At 39.1% G+C, this 23107-nt stretch overlaps 1 protein-coding gene across 6 annotated transcripts in view; it reads left to right on the forward strand.

The window, feature by feature from the left end:
- PPP1R9A (protein phosphatase 1 regulatory subunit 9A) overlaps positions 1 to 23107 on the forward strand; it is a 143770-nt gene that overhangs the window by 106635 nt on the left and 14028 nt on the right. For 4 of the 6 annotated variants that reach the window (XM_037386878.1, XM_037386877.1, XM_037386879.1 and 1 more), the window contains exons 7-13: positions 1877 to 2032; positions 7436 to 7489; positions 9863 to 10092; positions 11532 to 11628; positions 11752 to 11923; positions 19054 to 19211; positions 19776 to 20076. In XM_037386878.1, coding sequence (XP_037242775.1) covers positions 1877 to 2032; positions 7436 to 7489; positions 9863 to 10092; positions 11532 to 11628; positions 11752 to 11923; positions 19054 to 19211; positions 19776 to 20076 — 1168 coding nt within the window. The remainder of the gene's footprint in view (positions 1 to 1876; positions 2033 to 7435; positions 7490 to 9862; positions 10093 to 11531; positions 11629 to 11751; positions 11924 to 19053; positions 19212 to 19775; positions 20077 to 23107) is intronic. The other 2 variants (XM_037386881.1, XM_037386883.1) reach the window with 1 other exon arrangement.

Genomic DNA, 23107 nt, shown 5'->3' on the forward strand with positions numbered 1-23107 from the left:
ACTCCAGTGACATGAATTGTGTGTTCTTTGCTTCTGTTTTAAATATGGAAAAAAAAGAAGCAAAACCAGCTGTTAACTCTTTTTTTTGTTGAAGACTGCTGAGATTCTTAGTGCATATAAAGTATGTAAAATAAATGGTTCATGTTTATTTCATTTGAGAATATGTAACTATTTATAGAGACACAGATAGCTCTCCAAAGAAGTGGCTTGCATTAGCAGTGATGTTGAAAGTATGGATGGGTTATGCATGTTAGTGACTTACTTTCTTTTGAATAGTTCTTTTAACATCAGATTTTACCAAATCGTTCTATGCTTTCTGTGTGTTTTGGCTTGCTTTGTTTTTTAAAACTTTAGTGCTTTTAAAAAAGGACAATATAGATTTTTCATGACCTTTTAAGTTCCCTTCCAACCCAAAGCATTCATGATCATTCTATGTGCTATTTATTCAAGAAACAGTAATGTTTTATTGCAAGTATATCACCCTGTTGGAGACATACATACATCTTTTCTGTGTGTACTTGTATACCTAGACTTAATGTGCTTTCATGCACTGCTTTTTAGTTCAGAGAGATTCACATAGGCCTAAACAAGAGCAGGGAAATTAAATTAAGGTGGGAAGTTGAGATTCAAACTGTTGTTCAGACATCTGAGTTCTTACCTGTTGTTTTGAAAAGTTCGTTCAAGAAAAAATGACACTAATAGATAATCCTGGCACTACTGGGAATATACTTCTGATAATGATACTATGTGCCTTCATCTCAGGACCTGAAAGCTAATGAACAAAAACTTGAGTAGTTCTGTCAAAATTTTGGTGCTAGTACTGTATAAACATGAGAAGGACTGCACCCCTTCCCCCCACCCTTCCTTTTCCGTGTATTTATTGAGTCCCAAGCTTTATAAATCCAGATGTGGCCCTGAGGGAGCTGTTTGCTTTATAATATGTTTGCATAGCTATTTGCATAGCCAGCAGGCTATTTGTGGTCCGTTTGCAATGTACTCCAGCTTCCAGAGGGAGCCCTGCTGAAGCGACGCAGTACCCAGCCACCTTAGGCATGGGGAGAGATGAGCACAGGTGTATGTGCAAAAGATTGTCTAGACAACTTGGGGTTTAATATTGCTAGCCTTTTCTTTTCAGTATTATTGTTGTATTTTGTTTAATCTTGGGATACTGATTGTAGCTTATGATTTTTAAATTCTGTTTTTGTCAGCAATGGCTCACATCTCATGGTTTATCAGCCAAAGAAACACCCACATTTTATGTTTAAAACTAGCTAGAATCAGCTTCTATTCAGGGTGAAAATTAAGTAAACTCTGACTTCAGTCTCTGAGCTTGTCTCTGACACTCGGTTTCTTTTTCCTGCTGTTGTCTTTCTGTGTGGGTATGACTTTTCTATCGTTAATTTGTTTATAAAGAACAAACCAGTAGATTTTCAAATTCAGCATGGAATATCATTGGAGAATTAACTTCCTCCAGATGGCTTATAAAAGACTAATGGAGGTCCTGTTGGTTCTATTCTTCTTTTAATTCTGTTTGGAAAAGAGTCCTTGTTAAATCTGAGATAAATCTGGAGAGGTCTTCCTACAGAAAAGAGACCTCACTTGGAAAATTATGAAAACCATTGAAATACAGAGCCAGTAATACTTAAGCACTAAATTCTTAGTGCTTAAGACACTGTTTTCTCATCTCTCTTAATGTTCTGAAATACTACTGTGGAGTTCTGTTGTGTAGAAGTCATAAATACTGGGACTATAGCTGAAGAAAAGATAAAACTGTTTTTTGTATGCAGTATGCTGTGTTTGCACAGTAGCTTAATTACTGTTTGAATTCTCTGCCTAATAAGGATAACTGGAGTTTCTTAAATGCTGTAAAATTAAGACAGGGGAATATGCTACAGATGAAGAAGATGAAGACATGGGACCTGTTCTTCCAGGAGGTGACATGGCTATTGAAGTATTCGATCTCCCTGAAAATGATGACATGTTTTCCCCCAGTGATGTGGACACCAGCAAGCTTACTCACAAATTCAAAGAAGTAAGTTACAGATAGAAAATATTCCTGAAATCTCTCACTGGAATTAAATTTCTAGTTACCTCATTGCTCAGTACTTGTCTTTTCTCTTGAAAACTAGAGTTGATGTCTAGCTGTTTGTGTACTTGGTACTTTTGAATGACTCAAAAAGTTCTGATTTAAAGAAGCAGAACTGTTTGGAGTTGTTTCAGCATCAGCTTTCAGGTGACTGTTGCATTGATAGAGGGTAATTTACAATTTTAAGTTTTCAGTACAGAAGTTATTCTGCCTCAGCACTTAGTTTGCATTTTTTGACCAGGAGGACAAGGTGCAAGTTAATTCATTACTTTAATTCATTACTGGCAGACTGCTGCTGCTTTTTGTTATTGTTGTTGTTTGTTAAGATTCTAATCAAAAGTGGTCGGGAGAACAAACAGCAAATGCTAAATTTCAGTGAAAAGGGACATGTGGAGCTCATCATTTCACAGCAACTCATCAATATACAGCAGTATTATATGTTTGGGCATGTGTTTAGAAAGATGCTGTATTGGGGAAGCAGGCATATTTCAGGCTGGTGTTTTACCAAACTCTGTGGTTACAGAGTTTGAGTAGCATCTGCTGGTGCTAACTGGGGCTTGAATCAGTGGTGTTTCTTGTGGTCATTGAATTAATATAACTTAATATACCAAAGAGCTGAGAAACATTTCTTCTGTATTTTAGGCTGTGCTTTTGATGTGGTTTATTGCTGAGCTTTCCTGAATTCTGATGCAAATGAAGACACGAGACAGTTTGGTTTATCTAAGCCCACAGTAATGGGCTGAGTGATGACAATAAAGAACACTTTTTAAATGATTTGGGCAACAGGACCTGTTGCACCCTTTTTGTCCTCCTTCCCCATCCCTTCACTCAAACCAAATATTTTATCTTCTATAAATATGTTGTTAATACTCTCTAGTTAGAGTAACGTATTGGAAGTATTCAGTCAATGAGCAACCACTCCCTTTTCTGCTGATAACCCTTTTCAATTTTTGGATGCCCACTTTTTTTCATAATTTTTTCTTGATAGATTTTTACTTCACTTAAATGATAATTTTCTCACCGCATATTTCAAGTTCCAGGGTACTATGCAAATTAGCAGGACAGTCTACTTCATTTTCTAATGCTTTGCATCATACATACTGACAACTTTCTCAAAGTGGTGGGAAGATGTTACCATTCGGGTTGTGCCAGTGTACCAAGACTAGGGAAACCACAGATGGGCAAGATAGTCACTTTTGAATAAATTACCCGTAAAACTATGTTTGAATACGGTTTCCCTCAGCTCGGGCTATTGCCATACTTGAGTGTGTCCAATGTGATTTGAAGGTATTTGCAAACCTGTCTGGTGCAGTGGCCTCAAAACGCTGGTGTAGGGGAGATCAGATGAAGGGACTGTGGGATCCTCCAATTTAAGTGCAGATGAGAGCCTGAGCAGAAAGCATTAAATGCTCCTGCTAAGAGTGGACTCTTTTTCACTAACCCACACAGTTACTGCTGTTAGAAGCATGCCACTTTTGTTTCGCTGTTTGCATTTAATAGTACACAGCTGCATTTTGTTGGCTGCTACAGAGTGAGTACATGTATTTTTCTTGGTATTTGCCCTGAATTCTTTCAACACTAGAGGACTTGTTCATGATCACGCTGCACAAGCCCACACAGTGTTTTCTGGAATTGTATTTAAAGAATAACTGTTCTTTCTTGTTCTTGCTCCAGAGATTAATGAAAGTATTAAACAAGTGGGTTGGACATAATCTTTAAGCATAATAGTTTGACCTAATTAATTGAGTTCAGGCTTTGCAATGAAAAATGTGATCACATACTCTGAGAGCACTCTTATTTGAAATGCCTTGCTTTTGGAAGGAAGGTCAGAAGAGAGATAGCATTCCTGGGTGAATCACTGTACTTCTGCAAATGTTGTTTTCCTGGATGTAAAACAGGAAAAATGGGAGTGATGTTCCTTAACTGCTTTGAAAGAGCTAGACGGTTTATTTTAACTGTGATGATTGAAGAGAGACAAGATAGGGAGAAGGGACACCTTATGGAAGTATTAGGTATTATATGTCATGTCTTAATGAAATATATGAAAAATTATTATTATATGCAAAAAATACAATTATTATATAAATATTGTCATGGAGATTATTACATTCCATTGGGTACTTTCTTTTCCACTGTACTCTGGATATTTTAACATTTGCTGGCTTTTAATCCCATTCTACCTTTTGTGGTCTTAGATGAATTAGATCCATTTTCTCTGTATATCTTGTTTTTTGTAAAAAGTTGTATTGTCTTGAAGAAGCTTAATTGGCTTTACAAGATATCTTTGAAAAGGAAATGTGCTAAAAAATATGCAAAATGTCTTTGTTAAAAAGAAACTTTCACAGTTTTACATTGACTTAGAAAACATAAAGATACAAAACAGTATCTGCCAAGAATTTTTCTGACATGATATGGGACATAGATAGAATAAGGTATTTCTGCTCCCCTATTAGTAAACTTGCTTAAAATATTTTAAGTATGGAATCCAGATTTGCTTGCCAAACAGTTGACCTTGCCTGTTGTTCAATCTAACTTACAAATGTGTTAGTATTTCACATCTATTCTGCAAGCATAATTAGTTCTTCAAAAAGAAGTAAACAAAGAAAAAGGTAGATGTCCAGCTACCCGTTTCTCTGTTCAGCAGGAAAGTGTCTTTTTTCTTCTGCCTCAGTGGGATCTGCTGTACCATGTACTGATTCAATGATCTGACTGGGTGCTCAGTATTCATTTTTTTAACTTAATAACAGAGGGTATAAAAATAACTGTTAAAACCATCTGTACCTGAGCAGATTGTCATTTATGCAACAATTTGGAGTTTATTTGTATGTAATAATAAGCTGTTTAAGTGCTGCTTTTGGGTTTGTGGGGTTTTAGAAGAGATGGGAATGGACTGTAAGCAGGTAGCCTAAGGCTTTGAGTCTTGGCCATTTGATTTCATTATTAACTCTGCAAAGGGCAAAGTCTAGCTCATCTGTCCTTCCCCTGATTTTATCACAGTCCCAAACAATGAGGTAGCATAAATAAGCAAATGTCTGGGCACTTTATGAACACCATAACATTTTGAGATGTTTTTTTTCGTAATTTTTCACTACTAACAGAAATGGAATGATAAGAAAAAACAGTTTTCAGTCTCTGAAAATTGCAAATCAGAGGTTGGATTGCATGAGCTCAAAAATTGCAAGTAACATCTTGCAAATGCTAATTAAAGTATCTCCTTAGTTTTCTCTATATTTATAGTTACAGAAAGGTGAATATCCTTCTTGGCTTCCTGGCCTACTGGGTGGAGTAGCACCACTGGCCACTTCTTGTCGTTAACACCAGCTCCAGGGCTGCCAAGTGCCCTGTTCCCAGCTGCACTGGCATCACTCCGTCCTGGACCAGTACCTCTGCTCTCACGTGGCACTTCCTCAGGAACCCCATGTGGTCCCCGGGTTAGCTGCGTGCTTGGGGCAGCTTTGGTCTGACCCCATGTATGTTCCACCTGCCAGTGTCTCCACGTTCTACACGTTTCTGCAGGCTGTTATAGTCAATGACTGGTTTCATATGAAATGAAATCGTACATCTGCTCTTACTGAGCACTTGCAGATTCGTAACACTTTGCAGGGCTAAGTCAGAAAATGAGTGGAAGTAGTAGATGGTCCTGGGGACTAGAAGTGCTTACAGTCTCCTCTAAAGACAGTGACCAAGAAATGAAAGAAGATTCCTAAACTGTTCCTCAGGTGATACTGGTTGCATCAGCGTCTCCTTTATTACTTTCAGCATGAATTCAGTAATTCTCTGCTAGAAATTACTAGCAGTAATTACTAGACTAGTTTATTCACTAGATCAGTTAAGGCTGATTTGCAAATCAAACTGCATCAGAGAGTGTGCATTTCCTATGCCACAAGAAGTGCATTCAAGAGGCCCTGAGAAAAGGGAATTTCAAAAGTAGCCTTTCTCAAAGGTACTTGCACCAGTCAACTCTGTGATGGCACTTGTTATTTTGAAAATTACTCCTGTCCTCCAGAAGAGCATGTATTTTCTAACAGCCTGGTCTTCAAGAATATAGCCATTGCTTCACCACAGATTCTGGTTCAGTACTCCATTAGCTTAACCTAAACTGTTCCCAAAGGCTCCTGTTAGTCTTGTAAGAGGAGTAACGCCCATGTAAAACATGCTTTTCTGTAACTATTCCTGGTATTCATAAATAATGGACAAAGCCTTTGCCTCCATGACAGTGCCAGCTCGAGCTGTAATTCAGGTTTTGCTCTTGCCTTCAACTACTTACCCAACACACGCAAGTCACTGATCCAGATTAAATAGTGCTTTAGATTTAAGGTTTTGTGGCCTGTCAGAAGCTTGTCCATGTGGCCTGCTTTAAATCGTAAAGCAGCAGGGATTTGGGTGCAGACCAGTACTGGGTGCATGTGCATGATCATTTCCATTTGGATTAGGGTTATATTGTTGAAACTGTAGTTTGATTCATACTTCAGAGTATTCTTGGAGCTTGTGAATAGCAGACCTTCGGGGTGAAACTAAAGGTGTTTCAGGACATTGACTAATACATTCAAAGAGCTAATGAGTACTCACTCCAGAGGATCAGACTAATGTAGGTTAGTCCAAAGGCAATCCTCCTGAAGAGTGTGCAGGTGGATGCCAGGTCCTCAGCACCGACCCTTTCGCTGTACAGATGCACTGTTATTGTGACATGCTGCTTGGTAACGTAACTACAACCTTTAGTACACCGCCTGGGCTGTTAATCTACTTGCAATCATTTTGTGTGCTTGAATGCCGTTGGCTGTTTTTTAGTTTCTGCGTGTAACTGCTCTCACTTGAAATCACCAGCTTGAACAAAATAACTCCAGCTAATGGTGGAGAAGGATAACATCAGTTTACCTTTTTTCTTGCATGAAATAAATGTGTGGAATCTTCCCTCAAGCTTTTCCTGACTTCTTGAGTTGTTAAATCACTTACTTCCATATTTGCTTTTTTGTAACATGCCTGCTTTAATCAATGCAGTGGGACTTTCTGACAGCACTGGGACGTATTTCACGTTCACATCAGAGAGCAAAGCCCAGCAGGATAACATCATTTTTTGCTTTTTTTTTAAGCATAAGACATTTGGTTTTGCTAAACAGATTGGATGTTCTGATTTGAAATTATGAGTGGTTAGACGGCATCCTATCTTTAATTAGGTTGCACAGACTGAGTCATTTTGCAAGCTAGACATTTTAATTTACAATCTACTGCACTGCAGCACTCTTCAAGGCCTTCTGCTATGTAATAAGGTATTCAACTTGCAATATAGGCTTTAAAATACTGGAGTACTCTCTGTGACTTCACTTGTTTATTTTATATTTTCAATTTTAGTTGCAAATCAAACATGCAGTTACAGAAGCTGAAATTCAGAAGCTGAAGACAAAGGTAAGAATCAATATATGGTTAATACATGCTGGTTTTTTCCTCTCGTGCAAAATCAGATCTAAAGACATGTATCTTTATGTGGGTGGAGAAGTCAACATCCTTATTAAAGGCTGATTAAGAATCACAGTGGCTCAGCTAAATCTTGTCTTGATGTGTGTTCTCTAGTCAAAGTTTCAAGTAAAATCTTAAGTGCTGCTATTAAGACAAACTGCCAACTTGTGTAGCTTCAATTAAACTTACATTTTAAGGGGTACCTTAATGATTAAATGGCAGATTTCTAGTTCTACAATTCTAATGCATTTTCTCATGTATTTAAATTATATTTTAAAATTATATTGAATAATCAAGTCTAAGTTCATAGCTTTTTTAAAAAATTTACCAGTGCTGTTAAAGTATCCTGTTTATGCTAGTTTCCTTTTTTGACAATTTTAAACCCCCTGTAATTTATTCAAAGGTATTTACTAGAAATTGCTTTTTATATACAGAAGAAAAAGTGCTGTTTCATGTTGTTGCAGTTCTCTTTAAAAGATAGTCTACAAATGAAAAAGCATACCAATTTAAGAGAAAACAGTACCTCACAATCAGTAGCTAGTTACTAGATTGCATTTGCTGTAGCAGTAGAAAGGAATTGTATTTTTTTGTACTAGGGTAACCTTTATGGGAAGTCAACTGATCATTCGGTTGTTGAGTAATGTTAGGTTTTATAATGACATCCTTCTACTAGAGTTTGACTACATTATAAAGGAAATAAAAAGAAGAGAAAGAGAAAATTGTACTTAAGAAAAGATTTTAAATTATTATTTCTTTCCAGCAACATTTGCATTCACTGTGTATTTTGCAGTGTCTATCAAACCTGTACAAATTATTGCTAAAACCAAATCCGAAGTGCAACTGTTTTCTGTAAGGGCAATTTCTGTTGTACTGTTTCAGTTCAGAAAGTCAGAAATCTTTTCTTCCTCTGCTTTCCAGTTCCAATCTAGCAATCAGAGCGACAGGGTCAATCCCTTGGGATTGTGCCAGTCCCCATTGACTTGCTGGCAGTGATGCGTGGGTGTAAACATTCATCTGTGCAAATCCATTTGCAAGATCAGGGTTAATGTGCCTTTTTGTGTTGGACCTTTTTACCTAGTGTTTTCAATAGAGCCAAAGAAAATGTGGCTAGTTTAGGTGTATTACTAATAAAACTGCAAACAAGTTATTTTCTTTGTGTGTGTGTCATCCATGATGCTAGCGGAACTGCCTAGAGCAAATTAAAGTCTTGATAAGTAAGCAGGCATGTTAAGGCATTTTTTGTTTTCTGTAAATTCTGGTGGCTAAAATATACAAACTGCTGAACAACCCTACCCTTATTCAGCACCAAACAAACCTGCAGCTAGCTTCTTCAGTTGGGAAGTGAGAAGCCTAACACAAAAAAAATCTTAAGAAAAAAAAACAGCAAAGGAGCTAACATAATAAACTTGGCAGTAAAATTCAGTCATCTTTGAGGTCATGTGGAAAAGGTCATGGGATTCACTGGTGCCAAATAGTGGAACTGCACTGGTCATAGAGTTAAGTGGTCCTGATGTGTTTGGCAGAATTAGCACCTGAAATCTTCCAACAGCGAGGGCATATTTTCCGTTTCATATTAGCTCCTTACAATGCAGTAAGTGAGTTTAAAGAAAACAAGAGTAATATAACAGGTTCTTTTTGTCCTCATAGTAGTTATAGCTTCAGTATTGGATGCCAAACTCTGTGCTGGCTTAAATGAAAAATGATTCTAGGTTACAACCCAGTGTTAAATTTTGAATTATGGTCTAGCTCTTTTGTTTGGCTTTCTAGATTAGAGCAAGATTATGATATGAAAACACACATTGTAAGAATTCAATAGAATTTCTAACGTGGGTAAAAAAAGCAGATAGTTAGATTAGATGCAATTGGCTTTTTTCCTGTTGTTTTCTAAATTGTTCTTAAATCAAATATAGAACCTGGAAATCTGATTTCCCCCCCCCCCCCCCAAATAAGAAATGTCATCACTTTATGAAAGTGTATGAATGCTTTATAAAACCTGAGCCACGTGCATAGTGCTGACTGATTAACCCTGCACTTTGCCCGAATATTCCACTATTGACATTTTTAAAGTGTGTTAGTATAACCCAGAGAAGCGTAGAGGCTGCGCTGAAACACATGGAAAAGGCTCTACTTTGTTTTATGAGGAAGTATAATGTATACATGGGCCTGGGGTTTTGTCCTGGAATGCTCTTTTCACTGCTAGCATATTACTGTTACAGTTACTAATTCACTGATTTTCACTATTCATGTTGCCTGAATCGATCCTAAACTGTTGGGCTGCACTTTGCAGCTTTTTACTGACTGCATCTCCACTCTTTTGTTCAGCTGCAGGCTGCTGAGAATGAGAAGGTGAGGTGGGAATTGGAGAAGAACCAACTCCAGCAGAACATTGAGGAGAATAAAGAAAGGATGATGAAATTAGAGAGTTACTGGATTGAGGCACAAACCCTGTGTCACACAGTGAATGAACACCTCAAGGAGACACAAAGCCAGTATCAGGCTCTGGAGAAGAAATATAACAAGGCAAAGAAATTAATCAAGGATTTTCAGCAAAAGTAAGCAGCTACACCAGGCTCAGCAAATGACTTAGTGGCCAGATAGGAAACACGTATGAGATACGGTTTACAATATGAAACCCGCTATTAAACTCCTGTAAAACCTCTGTAAAACTCCTGTAATGTAAACACTGTTTTTCAGATTTTTTCCCCTGAAAAACATGGGCTCTTTATTATTGAAAAATGTTAGTAGTGTTCAAGTATTAGTTTAGTATTGCTGAAAAATAGTAATATAACTAAATAAAGACTTAGTCTGTAGTATTCCAGGTTGTCATGTTTCAGAATTACTAGATAATGTGTTTGCAAACAACCAAGAGTAATGATAGTTAAGCATTTCATTATCAAGGTTTGCAGTAATTTGTAGTAGTATTGTGTCAGCTGGATTCACTCCTGCTGTGTACTAATGTAACATCAAAAAGAAAATTGTTTTGTTACATTTTACATTTCATTTTTCTTCTTCTCGTAGATGCCAAGAATGTTTGAGCTGAGTTGAGCTAACTGATGGTTACCTGGCCCCCTCTGTTTCATGTGGTCCCCTCTCCCTGATGGCTAGCAAGAATAGTAACATCTTACATTTCCATAACAGCTTCCATTCCCCCAAATATTTATTTTTTTTTGCAGAAGCAGCAGCTTTTTCATTTTCTGCTGAAATATACTCATTTAAAGAAGAAAATTCAAAAACATACAGCATGTCAAGTGACAACTGGGATTGCAGAAGTGAATATCCTGTCCCATTAAAAAGGGGGTTAGATAGTCAAAATGTCATTACCCATCTTGGAATTTTGTGATTGTTCCACAGCTAGCTGGCATCTTACGTGCTTTCTATCACAAATGTCTTAGATTTTCAAAGTAAAAAGAAATAGAGAAAATAGCTAGAGTGAGCTTGGATAGCCTTTTTGTTGTTATTCTGCTTTATGTTAGTTAAAGATCTAGTCAGTTGTTTTTAACTGTCTCAGATTCCTAAAATCACCTAACAGATTTCCTTATAGCTTACTAGAAAACTAGATTTGGAAACTTACGGATGTCCTTTCTGTGAAGGAGTGCAGTCATACTCTAATAAAAACAGAGATTTTGCTCCATTTCCTGTAACAGAACACAGGATTAACTAAGCTAACATTTTTGTTGTAAATATGGATTATGAAAAAAAAAAAAGTTGAACTGGTTTGATTATAAGTTAGAACAACTGAGATACTATTCTTTCCCAGATAAATTCCTCTTACCATTTTTATATCTTCAGCTAGCATATTCACTTAGACTAAGTAATAGTTTAGGGTTTTGTCCTAATTGCAGTTTCACACTTTTTACTGGGTTAGTAATAAATGACTTGTCAAAGACAGATTTTTGTGATGCATAGCTTAAGATATATCAGAACATTTTATTTCCTGTTTGAAGCTTATTGCTTTGATGACAGCAAATACATCTTTTTTTTTTCCCCTAAGAGAACTTGACTTCATCAAACGCCAGGAAGCTGAACGAAAGAAAATAGAAGATTTGGAGAAAGCACACCTTGCAGAAGTTCAAGGTTTACAAGCTCGTGTGAGTAGTATTTACTCTCATATTTGAAGAATGAGACAATTCTGTCTTATATGCTGGAAAAAAACCTGCATCTCATAGATATGTGTGTGTGTTACGGGTAACACCGCATTGTATTTCTTTCAGATACGAGACTTGGAAGCAGAAGTTTTCAGACTAATGAAGCAAAATGGGAGCCAGGTTAACAATAACAACAACATTTTTGAAAGGCAGACATCTTTTGGAGAAGTTTCTAGAGGAGACCCACTGGAAAATCTAGATACTAAGCAAATGTCCTGCCTGGATGGCTTAAGTCAAGGTTTGTTTGAACCAAACCATAACTCCTATTAATATGTATGTAAATAGCATGGTTATCATTTAGGATTTAAAAGAAACAGTTAATAATGCAAGGATGTTGTTATTTTTCTGAAATTCAGTATCTAATGGCAGCTGTATCAGAGTTATATCAAATAACGCCAATATAGAGTCCAGAGTCCCAGAATAGCTGTACAATGCATATTCTTAAAGAAAAGGAAGTGACTAAGTGCTAATAAAGCGAAGATCATTACTGGTTTCTTAAAACTTCCAGTGGGATGCCATAATGTTTAGTTTTAATTTGATGCTTCTGGTACATTAATAAAGTAGGAGAAAATTGTGTTTTCTCCTGTGTTCCTAAATCTGTCATTGATTACCCAACCAATGAAGATCAAACAAGAAAAAAGTTACCAGAATGAAAAAAAATATGTTAAATCTACCATTTTGAATGGATCTCTACAGGTACTGATTTCACCTTGGTGCAGACATTGGAAGGAACCATGTAGGTTGCACTCACCATTTCTCAGGATGGAGCTTTTTGTGAATAAAATGCAGATTTTTCACTAGCACATTAATTACAAATCTTATTCAGCTATAACATGGCCTGATTTACATCATAAGGCTTGTAAGACACTGTTCTGGATTACCAAAGAGCCAAAACAATTTGTGGCAACACTGAGCTCTGGACAGAGATGCTGTCAGCAAGGTGACTGTGACCTTTACTTGTTTTGCTTAGGAAAGATAGTTCCCATTTTTCAGGCTGTGCCAGTGAAAACATACAGATAACTTCCACAGCTTTGAAGTTCCATAATTGTGAGTGGCTCCTCACTGTTGAAGTATATGCAGAATTAAAGCCAATTTTAGGTCCACAGCCTCGGAACAAAATTGTTTGGCACAGGAGCAGTACTTACTGTGTATTTAGTAACATCTGTGAAATCAGGTATTGGAGGTGATGAGATTCTGACAAGGGAGCACCAGAGTCTATTCCTATATAGGTTTTAATTTTGAATAAACTATAATATTTATTTCTCTGGTGAAAAAAAATGCACTACATTACCAAATAATTTCTAGCAAGCACAGAGGTGTTTTATTAAAATTGATATTTTAGCTGTTATTTCATGTGTGGACCTGAACAATATTGCTCTGCAAACAGATCAATGTGAACTATGCTTTTAACAAACTATGCGTATAAAAAAGAGCTAGTCTTGCTGAAATGGTATCTAGATGTTATGAACACCTTGTGGAATTGGTTTCCACAAGTCTTCACAGAACTGTCTCTTTCTAGCGAGTGTTTGTTGTATTGAAATCTCTGAAGTTCAGAAGAGCGCTCAGCTTGACAGGAAAGGCTGTATTTCTGCCGTAGGGACTCAGTAAGTGTTACAGAGTATTTCATACTTGGCAACACTGTTAAGAGAAAACCTTCTAGTAGTTTGCATCAGGAGAGGAGAGTGTGGTTTTTTTACCCAACTCACAAAAACCATGTTTTTACTTACTGTTGTAACAATGGCAACACACGTCTGTGGCCCAAGAGCTGAAATCCAGGAATTTCCACACGTAAAAAAAAAAATCTTTGTAAAATTATTTCTAAGAATTTGAAATACTTTGGATAGCATTAAAACTCTCTGTGTCAGTACTGTCAAATAATATATTTCAATTTATCTATTTGTATGAATTTTTTCATTTTTCAAGAACTGCCAATTTTCATTGCAAAAATGTTCCCCTGGGGAAATGTTACCAGTGTTCAGGACTTCTGAGAGTTAGAATAGATGATCTGTGAACTCAAATGCCCAAGCTTAACCACCTGAATACAAACACAGATTATTTGCTAGGAAAAACAGGCAATCAGCAGTGATTTTCTGAAAGCAGAAGCATAGTTAGACCTTAGATTCCAGTCTGGGTTTGTGTTTTTAACAAGAGAAAAGAAAAGCCCTTTTTTAAAATAAGAGGTCTCTAAACATACTGTAGCACTCTTTGACTTCCATATACCTTTTCCCGTAAATTTTGTATCAGAGTCTCTGAGGTCTGTATCAGATAGCAGTGTAGTGAAACTTGCTCTGCAAAGAGCCTGTGTCTCCATATCACCCTTGGGTAAACCTTTTAAGAAAAGGACTTGCCATTGTCTAGTAATACTAGTCACTAATAATTAGTGTATTTACTAATCAACTCATGGATGTTTGCAGAGGAGCTATAAAGGGCAGGGGAGACATCCATGATGTCTTCGGAGGGCGGGCAGAGTTCCTCCGGGTGCAGCGTGTTGTGCACACCGTCTTTGTGATGTTCACATAAGCGCTCCAGTCTCTTTTCTGGCTTTTGTTTGGCAAGTAGAACACACGCTTCCTTATCAAGCCTCAGTGTTAAGTTTGTGGGGTGGGACTGCATGTGCACAGGCACAACCCATAATTTTTTTTGTGAAGTTTGCAGACCTGTCTTCCCTCTAAAACTCAGGTTATGTAAAAATATGTGTTTTAATGAAAATGATACCAAGTATATTTTTTGCTTCAGTGTGGTCTGAGGTGTTTATTACATTCTTGCATGGTAGTAGATTTGGGAAGAAGTAATGGATGCAACTTGATGGTCACATAGATACGAGCATAGCTGTTCCTGCCACTGCAGGTGCTCCAGACGTGTTAGCATCATGCCAGACAGTATGACTCCTCAGGCTGGATCATAACCTCATACTGGGTTTGAGGGGCTGCCAGTAACTTCAGTGGAAGTTAGAAAATCAAAGCTGTTGTGGCCCACAGAGTTCTTCCTTCGCTTTGCTGAGGAATATTAGAAGCCTGAGGATTATGTTTCTTTTACAAATACATTATTTATTCTGAGAGTCCAGAAAAACAGATAAAGTGCATTGTAGCTTTCTGGTTTAGTGGTCACGAGCCGTGTAGAGAATCGAGCTATTCACTGGAAGGCAGGCAGTGGTTTGAAATCTAAACAGCTCAGTGCCGGTGCCAACTTTGACAGTATTTGCTAGTCTCTGAGCAAATGCCTGTTCAAGCCACATTAATGGCTATATTTTCTGGGTGCCTTGGGATCTCCAGGAGTGCATCAGTTTAAAGAAGGAGATTTTGCAATCTATCAGCTTATATAATGGAAAAACAGTGGGAGGACAGGCGAGCTCTTCCCCACTCTACAGTGGTACCGAAATAATTCACATGGTCAATAATTCACTGGAGTCAAGTGGTTGAACGCCTGCTGAAAGAAAGTCTAATTACATTGTCTCCGAGAGCAAAATAAAACCTGTTGTGACTTTTACATGAGAGATTTATCAGGCTCCCCAGTGCGTTGGGAGGTTCCTAGAGAAACGCGTGGGGTGCGTGTTTGTGCCGAGGAGCAGCAAGGGCCAGCAGCTCTCTGAAGGAGAGGCAGCTGGGACCGAGGATGACAGCACATGTGGCTGGAGCAGAGACCGCCTGACAGAGCCCACTCCCACTGCACCCAAGTGTGTTGAACAGGGAAGGTCCAGTGATGGAACCCAGGGTCAGCTGGGATCCTGGGCAAGTTCGTAGTGGTGAGGCAGGCCTGAGAGCAAGCTGAGAAATCTGTCCCTGGGTTGTGGCTCAGGTCCAGACCCACATGGCCTGAGAAGAAATCCCAGTGTAAATGCAGCTTTGACATAGGATGGAACCCCCTGCCGATGCTGTAAGAGCTCGCTTTTTGCAGCAGGCTGAACTGTGGTAGGTACCTGCAGCGCGAGAGCAACAGTGGGTGTGAGCAGCCCAGCTGTGGGGTGCAGGGAGCAGTAAGCTCCAGGCCCAGGTAGTATTGCTTTAACGAGGCCAATATGAGCACTTCCGTGGTGATCCGTTTGCAGTGCTGTGTTGATAGTTTGCATAATTTCAGCAGTGAAAGGAATGGATGTATGGAAGTATGCACACCTGAAAGAACAAATGTAAGCAGTTCAGGTGATGACAACGTGCAGTTATCCTATCGCGTACTTACGACGGAAACATAATTACAAGTCAGACAATGCTAATGATTCTGTAGTGTCATCTGAATCTGGAATTTAACTCTTACATAAGGAAGAAAAGCAAAACATGGTACCGGAAGTCTTTGCAGTGCTTTAAGACAGCATAAATGTGCAAAAATAAAAACAAGTTTGAATGAGTCTTACCCCTTGGTGTACCTACTGACATACTCACTCGCCTGTGGCTCTGATTTCAGAAGACAGTTTGAGCTAAACTAACAGATCATTACTGTTGAGATGGGAGACCCCACGCCATCCCTGCCTTTCTCCAGCCACCTGGTTCTACCTCTTCCATTGCCCTGTTCCAGCATTTACACACTTGTGTACACACACTGTTTCAATGAAAGAACAGAAAACTGACCAAGAGGGGAAGAGATTGGAATGTCAGACTAAAATTGGATAGTTTCTGCTTTGTCAGTCATTTGAATCAGCAAGCTGCAGTCTGGATCCTGGGGGACTCAGAGCCCAGGGGTTTGTGACAGCAGGAGGAAGAGCCAGAGCTCTCCGTTTTGGAGTGGGGTAAGTCACCGAGTCAATTCCACTTGGTGAAATCACATTCTCCGAGACTGAAAGTCAGGATGCCGTGGAAAGCAATGAGAAGAATTTCAGCTTTGTTGAATTCAGTCAATTTCTGCATTGGATTCAGTGAAGCTAAGATGTCTCCGTTTATATTTGTTTAAAGCAAAAATGTCTGTAAGATCAGCTTCTAATTAATTAGTGTGTTACGAATGCAGTACTTAGACAAGTAAATCTAACAGATTGTGGTTTGATTTGTACTATGAGGGTTGCAAAAAAAAAAAAGTTACAACCATAGAGAATTTCCTCATCTGGTGTAATATGTGAAAACACCTTTTAAAATGTGTTTTGTCTTACTGCAGCTTTGTAAAATGTTAAATTTGCTGAAATACTCAGATTTCATTTGGCTGGATGATTGGTAGCCAAGAAAAGTGCAGTCATGTTAGGTCTATTTGTAGAGGCAAGGCATATGTGAAGTGTTTAGTATACTGGGCTCACAAAGCATTCAGGAATAGGGTGACTTTGAACCTAGGCAGATAAGATGGTTTCATTGTTTGATTTTTTTTAAGCGAATATTTCCCCACTTTTCATGTATCGCATTATGGTGTTTGGGCAGTAGATCAAAGGGGTAAGATCTGAAACTGCTTTGCCTTCAATACCAAAGGAATAGGTTTTCATAATTTTTCCAGCAGAAGGTTATATGTACAAAGACAGCAGTGAATATGTCTGAGAGTGACAGTGTCCAGCTTTTTTCTGATGGTTATATAAAAACGCAGCAGTGGGGTTTGGTTTTTTTTTTCCATTTTGTTATTTTAAAGTACATATGGTAAAAGACAATATCTGCACAAACCCTAGACCTTCAGAAAATACAGCGGTTTTGTAGAGTTAAGAAGTGGGAGAGTAGAGTACATCTCCTGGCTTTCACCCGGATCTTCTGGTTGGGTTTTGTTAGGGTAATTACTACTGCCTTACAGCACACCTCTCGGAGAGTTTTTGAGCTGTTAGATCAAGATAACAGAGCCTGTGTCCGGCTCTGCACAATATAACGTTTTTTCCAATCAGGGCGAGCCAGAGTCCCTTAGCTCTTATGCAGACGATGGCCTTCCCATTCCTGCCTTGAACAGCTGTGATTCAGGGCGCCTTTCACGGACCTTCTGCGTAGATTAATTTCATTTTATTTTCACTGTCATGATAAACTTTGTGCGACATCTCTGACAGCTGCTTGCAGTGAAAATTTATTTCAGCAGTCACGGGTTCTTCCTGCAAAGCTGTGACACTGCCTTGCTAATGATTTGCCATAATGTGTTGCTGTTGGAAAGTTGAAACCAGACAACTGCAGTAGACGGTGACAATCGCAGTAATGACTCTGTGCTCCAGACTCCCACCTGGGGAAGGGGGCCTGGGGAGTGGCTTCTGATGTGCTCCAAGTAGAAGTGAGGCAGGGCTGTGTTTCTGTTAGGCCAGTCATATCTATCTGTTCGTATGAGGGACCGAGACTGGTGCTGACAGGGATGTCTTACTTCAGTTTACCAGAGATTATGTAAATTTTAAAGAGTTTGAAGGAATAAAAGAGAGAAGAGTCCGTAAGAGGAGGCAGTGGTTCTGAGGGCGGCACAGCAAGGGAGGAAGTAACAGATGAGACTGCCAGGTGCTAATAAGAAGGTGCTTTTAATTGCAGAAGTATTGGGGTGAACAAGTGGGGCACCTTATTTGAATTGTCACATAGAACTTTGAACAACAGATGACCTTAGAATCCAGAGGAGGATTGGGATTCCTCTCTGCTGTACCCTCCTGAGACAGGGTGATAGACTAAGCAACCTGGTTCACTGTAGCTCCAAAGGAATGAGTTTAACGCTTGGTTCATAATCCCGTAAAAGGCTGCCTATAAAGCAACCCAGTCACCTACTGACTGCAGACATTTTGCACATATTGTACAAGGTTATTTGGGGGGTCATTCAGTACAGGAGAAAACAAGTCATATTCTTTAAATGTGTAAGCCATTCTGATTATGATGAAATGTAGAGCAGCCTGAGGACTGTTCTAGATATTTCCTCTGTAATTTGATAAGCAGCCTGCAAAACTGGTGGAGTTACAAGAGAAATGCTTAGTGGGGCAGCTGTGGGGAAAAATGGCAGTCCAGTCCCTCCTCCTCAAGTTGTTTAAAAGGCTGGGTTTGGAGATAAATGAATTGGTCCCCTGGGTCTAAATTGGCGTATTCATCCAGACACTAGGAACTGTCTGTCAAACAGCAGTGAGATGAGGATTCCTTTGCTTTACACCTTGGTGGAGGAGAAGCCATTGCAGGCCAAGCACATGCAAGTCCATCTGAGGGTGTCCAAGTGGACCTGCTTTCTGGGCTAGTACAGCTGGTTTTGTGTGATCCTTAACGTAACAGTGGGAATAATTTGTTGAATTTTTAAATATTTGCAGTCGATTCTTTGCTATGTACCTACTGGATCTGTATAGATAAATTTGTTAATGGTTTATGCAAATAACCTTTTTTTTTTTTTTTGCATTCATACTTTAATAGTTATGAAGATACAGGTACAGGTAAAATATGCAAAGTACATGTACTCACAATTGCAGCTCTTGTCTTACAAAAAAGTAATGAAAGATTCTTCTGTTAAATAGTTTCAAATCATGCTTCCATACAGATTTCAGTGAAGCAGTGCCAGAAACTGAGAGACTGGACTCCAAAGCTCTGAAGACTCGAGCTCAGCTATCAGTGAAGAACAAGCGGCAGAGGCCTTCTAGAACAAGGCTGTATGATAGCATCAGCTCAACTGATGGAGAGGACAGCCTTGAACGAAAGGTGAGAAGGACTCTACCCTCTCTTTCAGGCTTCCTGCGGAGTGCTAGGTTGCCCCTCTAAGTCATTTCATCCTCTGTCTTTGTCCTTTCGTTGTAGCACAGGCAGTATTTATTCCTGTGTGGGCAGTATGCTATGAATGTCCTTGAGTGATGTGCAAGTCCGGTCTCCTCCGAGTCAGCACACTTCTTGGTTTTGTTGCGGATTTTTTTTTAACAGGCATCCTTGGCTTTCTGATTTATGTGTGCTTTATAATGCAGAGTGGGTCCTTTCATTTATGCAGGAGGTGAAAGGAACTTGAATTGTGCATTTCTCTATTTGTTAATTTGTTGACACAATTGATACGATACTCACTCGTTGTTTTGTCCTATTCTGACTTCCATCTGAAAGCAAATACCAATAAACAGCACCCTGTGTGGTATCAAAAGGTAATGGCATGAATTGCTAAAGCGTTTCAGACAAATAGAAGGCTAAATAAAAAATAAAAGAATTGCATGTTCAAAGTAAACCTTGCTCTGATTGGTTACTAAATGGTATAACCTGCTTTATAATCTCTTATACCAACAGCCGTCAAACAGTTACAGTAGTCCCATGCACATTTCAAAATCACCACTGCCCTTATGCATGAGAGCATCCTCACCAGCATCAGATTCTGGTGCTTCCTCCCTCTCCCCCGTGGCTAGCAGTGCAGCAATCTCACTTGACAACCTAACTGAAAACCAAGAAGAAGGACAGCACCACAAAGGAGGTGTCCTTTCCCCGCATGCTCGGGGAGACACTCCACTTTCCTCTCCTTCAAAATCTGGGCACAGCTCTGAAGCATCTCCTTTGCATCACCCAGCTGGCAGGAATATTTTACAGGATAAAGGTATTACTATTTTTTACAATAAATTGATGCATCATTTTGCTCACATCTACTTTATGAACTTCTGTCTGTAGTAGGGCCTTATCAACTAGAAGGCAATCATCTCGTAACTTCTTTTGTCTACATGGAAGTAAAAAAATGACAAATGATCTTGTATGGTAATATAAGAAAAGGACAAAGTTTAAAATGAGATTGGGAACTGCTTCCTTTTTTTTTCTTTCTTTCTTAGAACTCACTGAAAAAGCTATTGAGAAGTTGCCTTTAAGAAAATCTTGTGTTTCGTTTTTAAAAAAACAAAATTATTGGACTTTGGGACATTTCTCTATTAGAAACATGCTTACCACAGTGTACTTAGTCGAATTACATGATTTTGGCACTGCTAGATGATATTTTTGGAGGGTGGGGAAAGGAGTGTAAAGCAAGAATAACAGATTGTAGCTTTTAATTGCTGAGAGGCGGCACAGTCTAGATTAGACAAGAGGTTAGTGCCTGGAGACTCTTCATTTACAGAAAAAAGAAATCAACTAATTTGTTGGGGAGGTTGGCCACATTGTTATTTATTTAATTTAGATTCTTTACATGTAAGCTGGATAAAACATGAAGCAATGATACCTACCTCAGGTATATGTCTCATATACAAGTTTATTAAATGCATCAACAATATGATATGCCACAGAATACTGAACCCTCCTTTTCAGATGCCTTATGAAGTCAAAATTAGCATTTTACACAACTTCAGCATTCTTAGCTATGCAGCTTGCGTTCTCTAACTGTCATATAGGCTAAAATACATGATAAACATTCTAAGTGAATAGGTCTGGGTAGGTTCGTAACAGACTTTTGCTTACTTAGCGGAAAAGAACAACTTGTTGAGGGTTTTTGTTTGTGTGTCTGATAAGATTTGCCACTGATTTGCAACATATATTTTCTTCATCTTCATACTGGGCTTTCACAGAGATTCTTAAAAGACAGATTAATGAAGTTTTGTTGAATTTAGGATAGGTTAATATATGCTAACATTTTTACATGGGTTCTGAAATCGCTAGTCTAACTGCATAGTCTGTAATTGTATAACTGTTAAAGAATCCAAGTTAAATGCAGTATTTGAGTTTTGCAAGTAAAAATAAGGGTGTGAACATAAGAATGTGACTTCTCAAACTCGTACTCCAGCTTGAGTGTATGATTGATTTATCAGTTAAGTTATAAATGCTGCATTTCCAACCGATGTAAGAAAAATATCTCAATAAAAATTTAGTGGAGACTAGCCTTGTAGCATAAGGAATAGAGTAGTGTATTCCACCCAGTGTCGCTCTTTCCAGTTTAGGTTTGAAAAATAGTCTCTGTCTGAGTATTGGTGTCATGTCTTCCCCAGCGTGACTGTTAAGTAAACCACCAGTGCTTTTGTGCATATCCAGATTTTGATGAAAATTAACCAGAGCAATTTAGTTTCAAATGGAAAATTTGCATTTGATAAGGCCTACAAAAAGAGATATCCTAAAGTGATGTTTGGCAACAAGTGTTGTAGCAATACTTGTTGCCAAACATTGCTTTAGGATATTTCCTAAATCTCAAACTTTAATTCATTTTTAATTTGGCTGTCAGACTCTTACAGGTCAGAGAATAAAAAGGGCTGTTGTATTTGTTCTGTGTGTTCAGGTAGTGTTTTTTTAGGGATGGAAGGAGAGCACATCTGTGGACACATGTGTGTCAATTAATCTCTCATTAACAAAAGTCCATGTTAGCAAGCTCACACCTGTCTCTCTTCTTATGAGATCCTGCAGTGTTGTGGGAAGAGCTGAAGTGGCATGAGATCAGTTTCATTGCAAAATGATGAGGAGTTTTGCTTGTTCGTCTTTTAAGTGCAACTTTTTCATGTATGTGTATGATTAATTTATTTTCTTCAGTTCTGCCTGTTTTGTGAAACAGCATCCTTTGACAAGGCAGCCAGGTTGACGCCTGCAGGCACTGCTCAGCTGACGTGAGGCAGGCTGCAGCTGTTTTGTGACCTTGGGGAGGAACGTTACTGTTTTGTGACCTTGGGGAGGAACGTTAGGTCTAGTCTCCATTCTCATCTGTCAGCCACAGGTTACTTTCACCACCTCCTTGAGGCTGAAAGCAATGGATTAAACAGCTTTGTGTGATTTATTCTGAGGGACTGGCTCTCCCTCACTGAAAAGCTACAAGGAGTCGGGGAAGATGCATCCATCCAGGGCGGTCAGAGTCCCCCCCTGCTCATGCCAGGCACCTGCGGCCCTGGTCATGGCCTGCCATGTGCCAAGCACCGCGTACTTCCAGGGGTGCGAGGCCCTGTAGAGTCAGATCAACTCTGCTGCTGAAGCTGGTTTTGGGACCTGGCCCATCCATCTTCTCTGTGTATCCCATAGCCACCACCAGTGTTTTCCCCAGCCAGTGGTCATTATTCAGAGGGCCTGGACTGGGCCAAGCTGCGTGTGAGCGGGAGCATAGTGGTACAGGAGCCCGAACAGAAATCTGCCGTACCAGGTAGCTGCTGCATGTCCCTGCTGAGCTCTCCAGCTTACTACTTCTACTACAGCAGCTAAACCTCCAGCTACTAAATGCTTTCATTATTTGCCCACCACAAAAGCAGTGCACCTTATAGTTTCATTCACTAATTCAAAATTTTCTCAAAAAAGCCCACTGCCCCCTCGCCCCCAAGCCTCACTTGCCTGTGAGTAGCTAGTGTGAAAATAAACATTACAACTTATTCTTGAAAGTGGCAGTTGTGACAGTGGTTAAATGAGAAATGTGCGTTAAAGGTCAGAGAGGAACCATGAGAGGAGACAGGAGAGGAGTGTGCCCGGTGTAGAGCTGATGCAAAGTGTGCATTGCCTGAAGTTCTCCTTGGCCTCCCTGGGGAACAGATTTCTCCTCAGGAGCCTTTGCCTTGCTTTCATCATTCTTCATATTACTTTTTGGGTTGTTTTTTTTGGCAGTGAGGTTACTTGTCAGTTGTTCTTGAATGTTGGTTTTTTCACATAAGGACTTGCGTTGGTAGAACTAGTAGGGCTTTTGT

The sequence above is a fragment of the Falco rusticolus genome, chromosome 4 (genome assembly GCF_015220075.1).
Source record: "Falco rusticolus isolate bFalRus1 chromosome 4, bFalRus1.pri, whole genome shotgun sequence".
NCBI classification, from domain to species: Eukaryota; Metazoa; Chordata; class Aves; order Falconiformes; family Falconidae; genus Falco; species Falco rusticolus.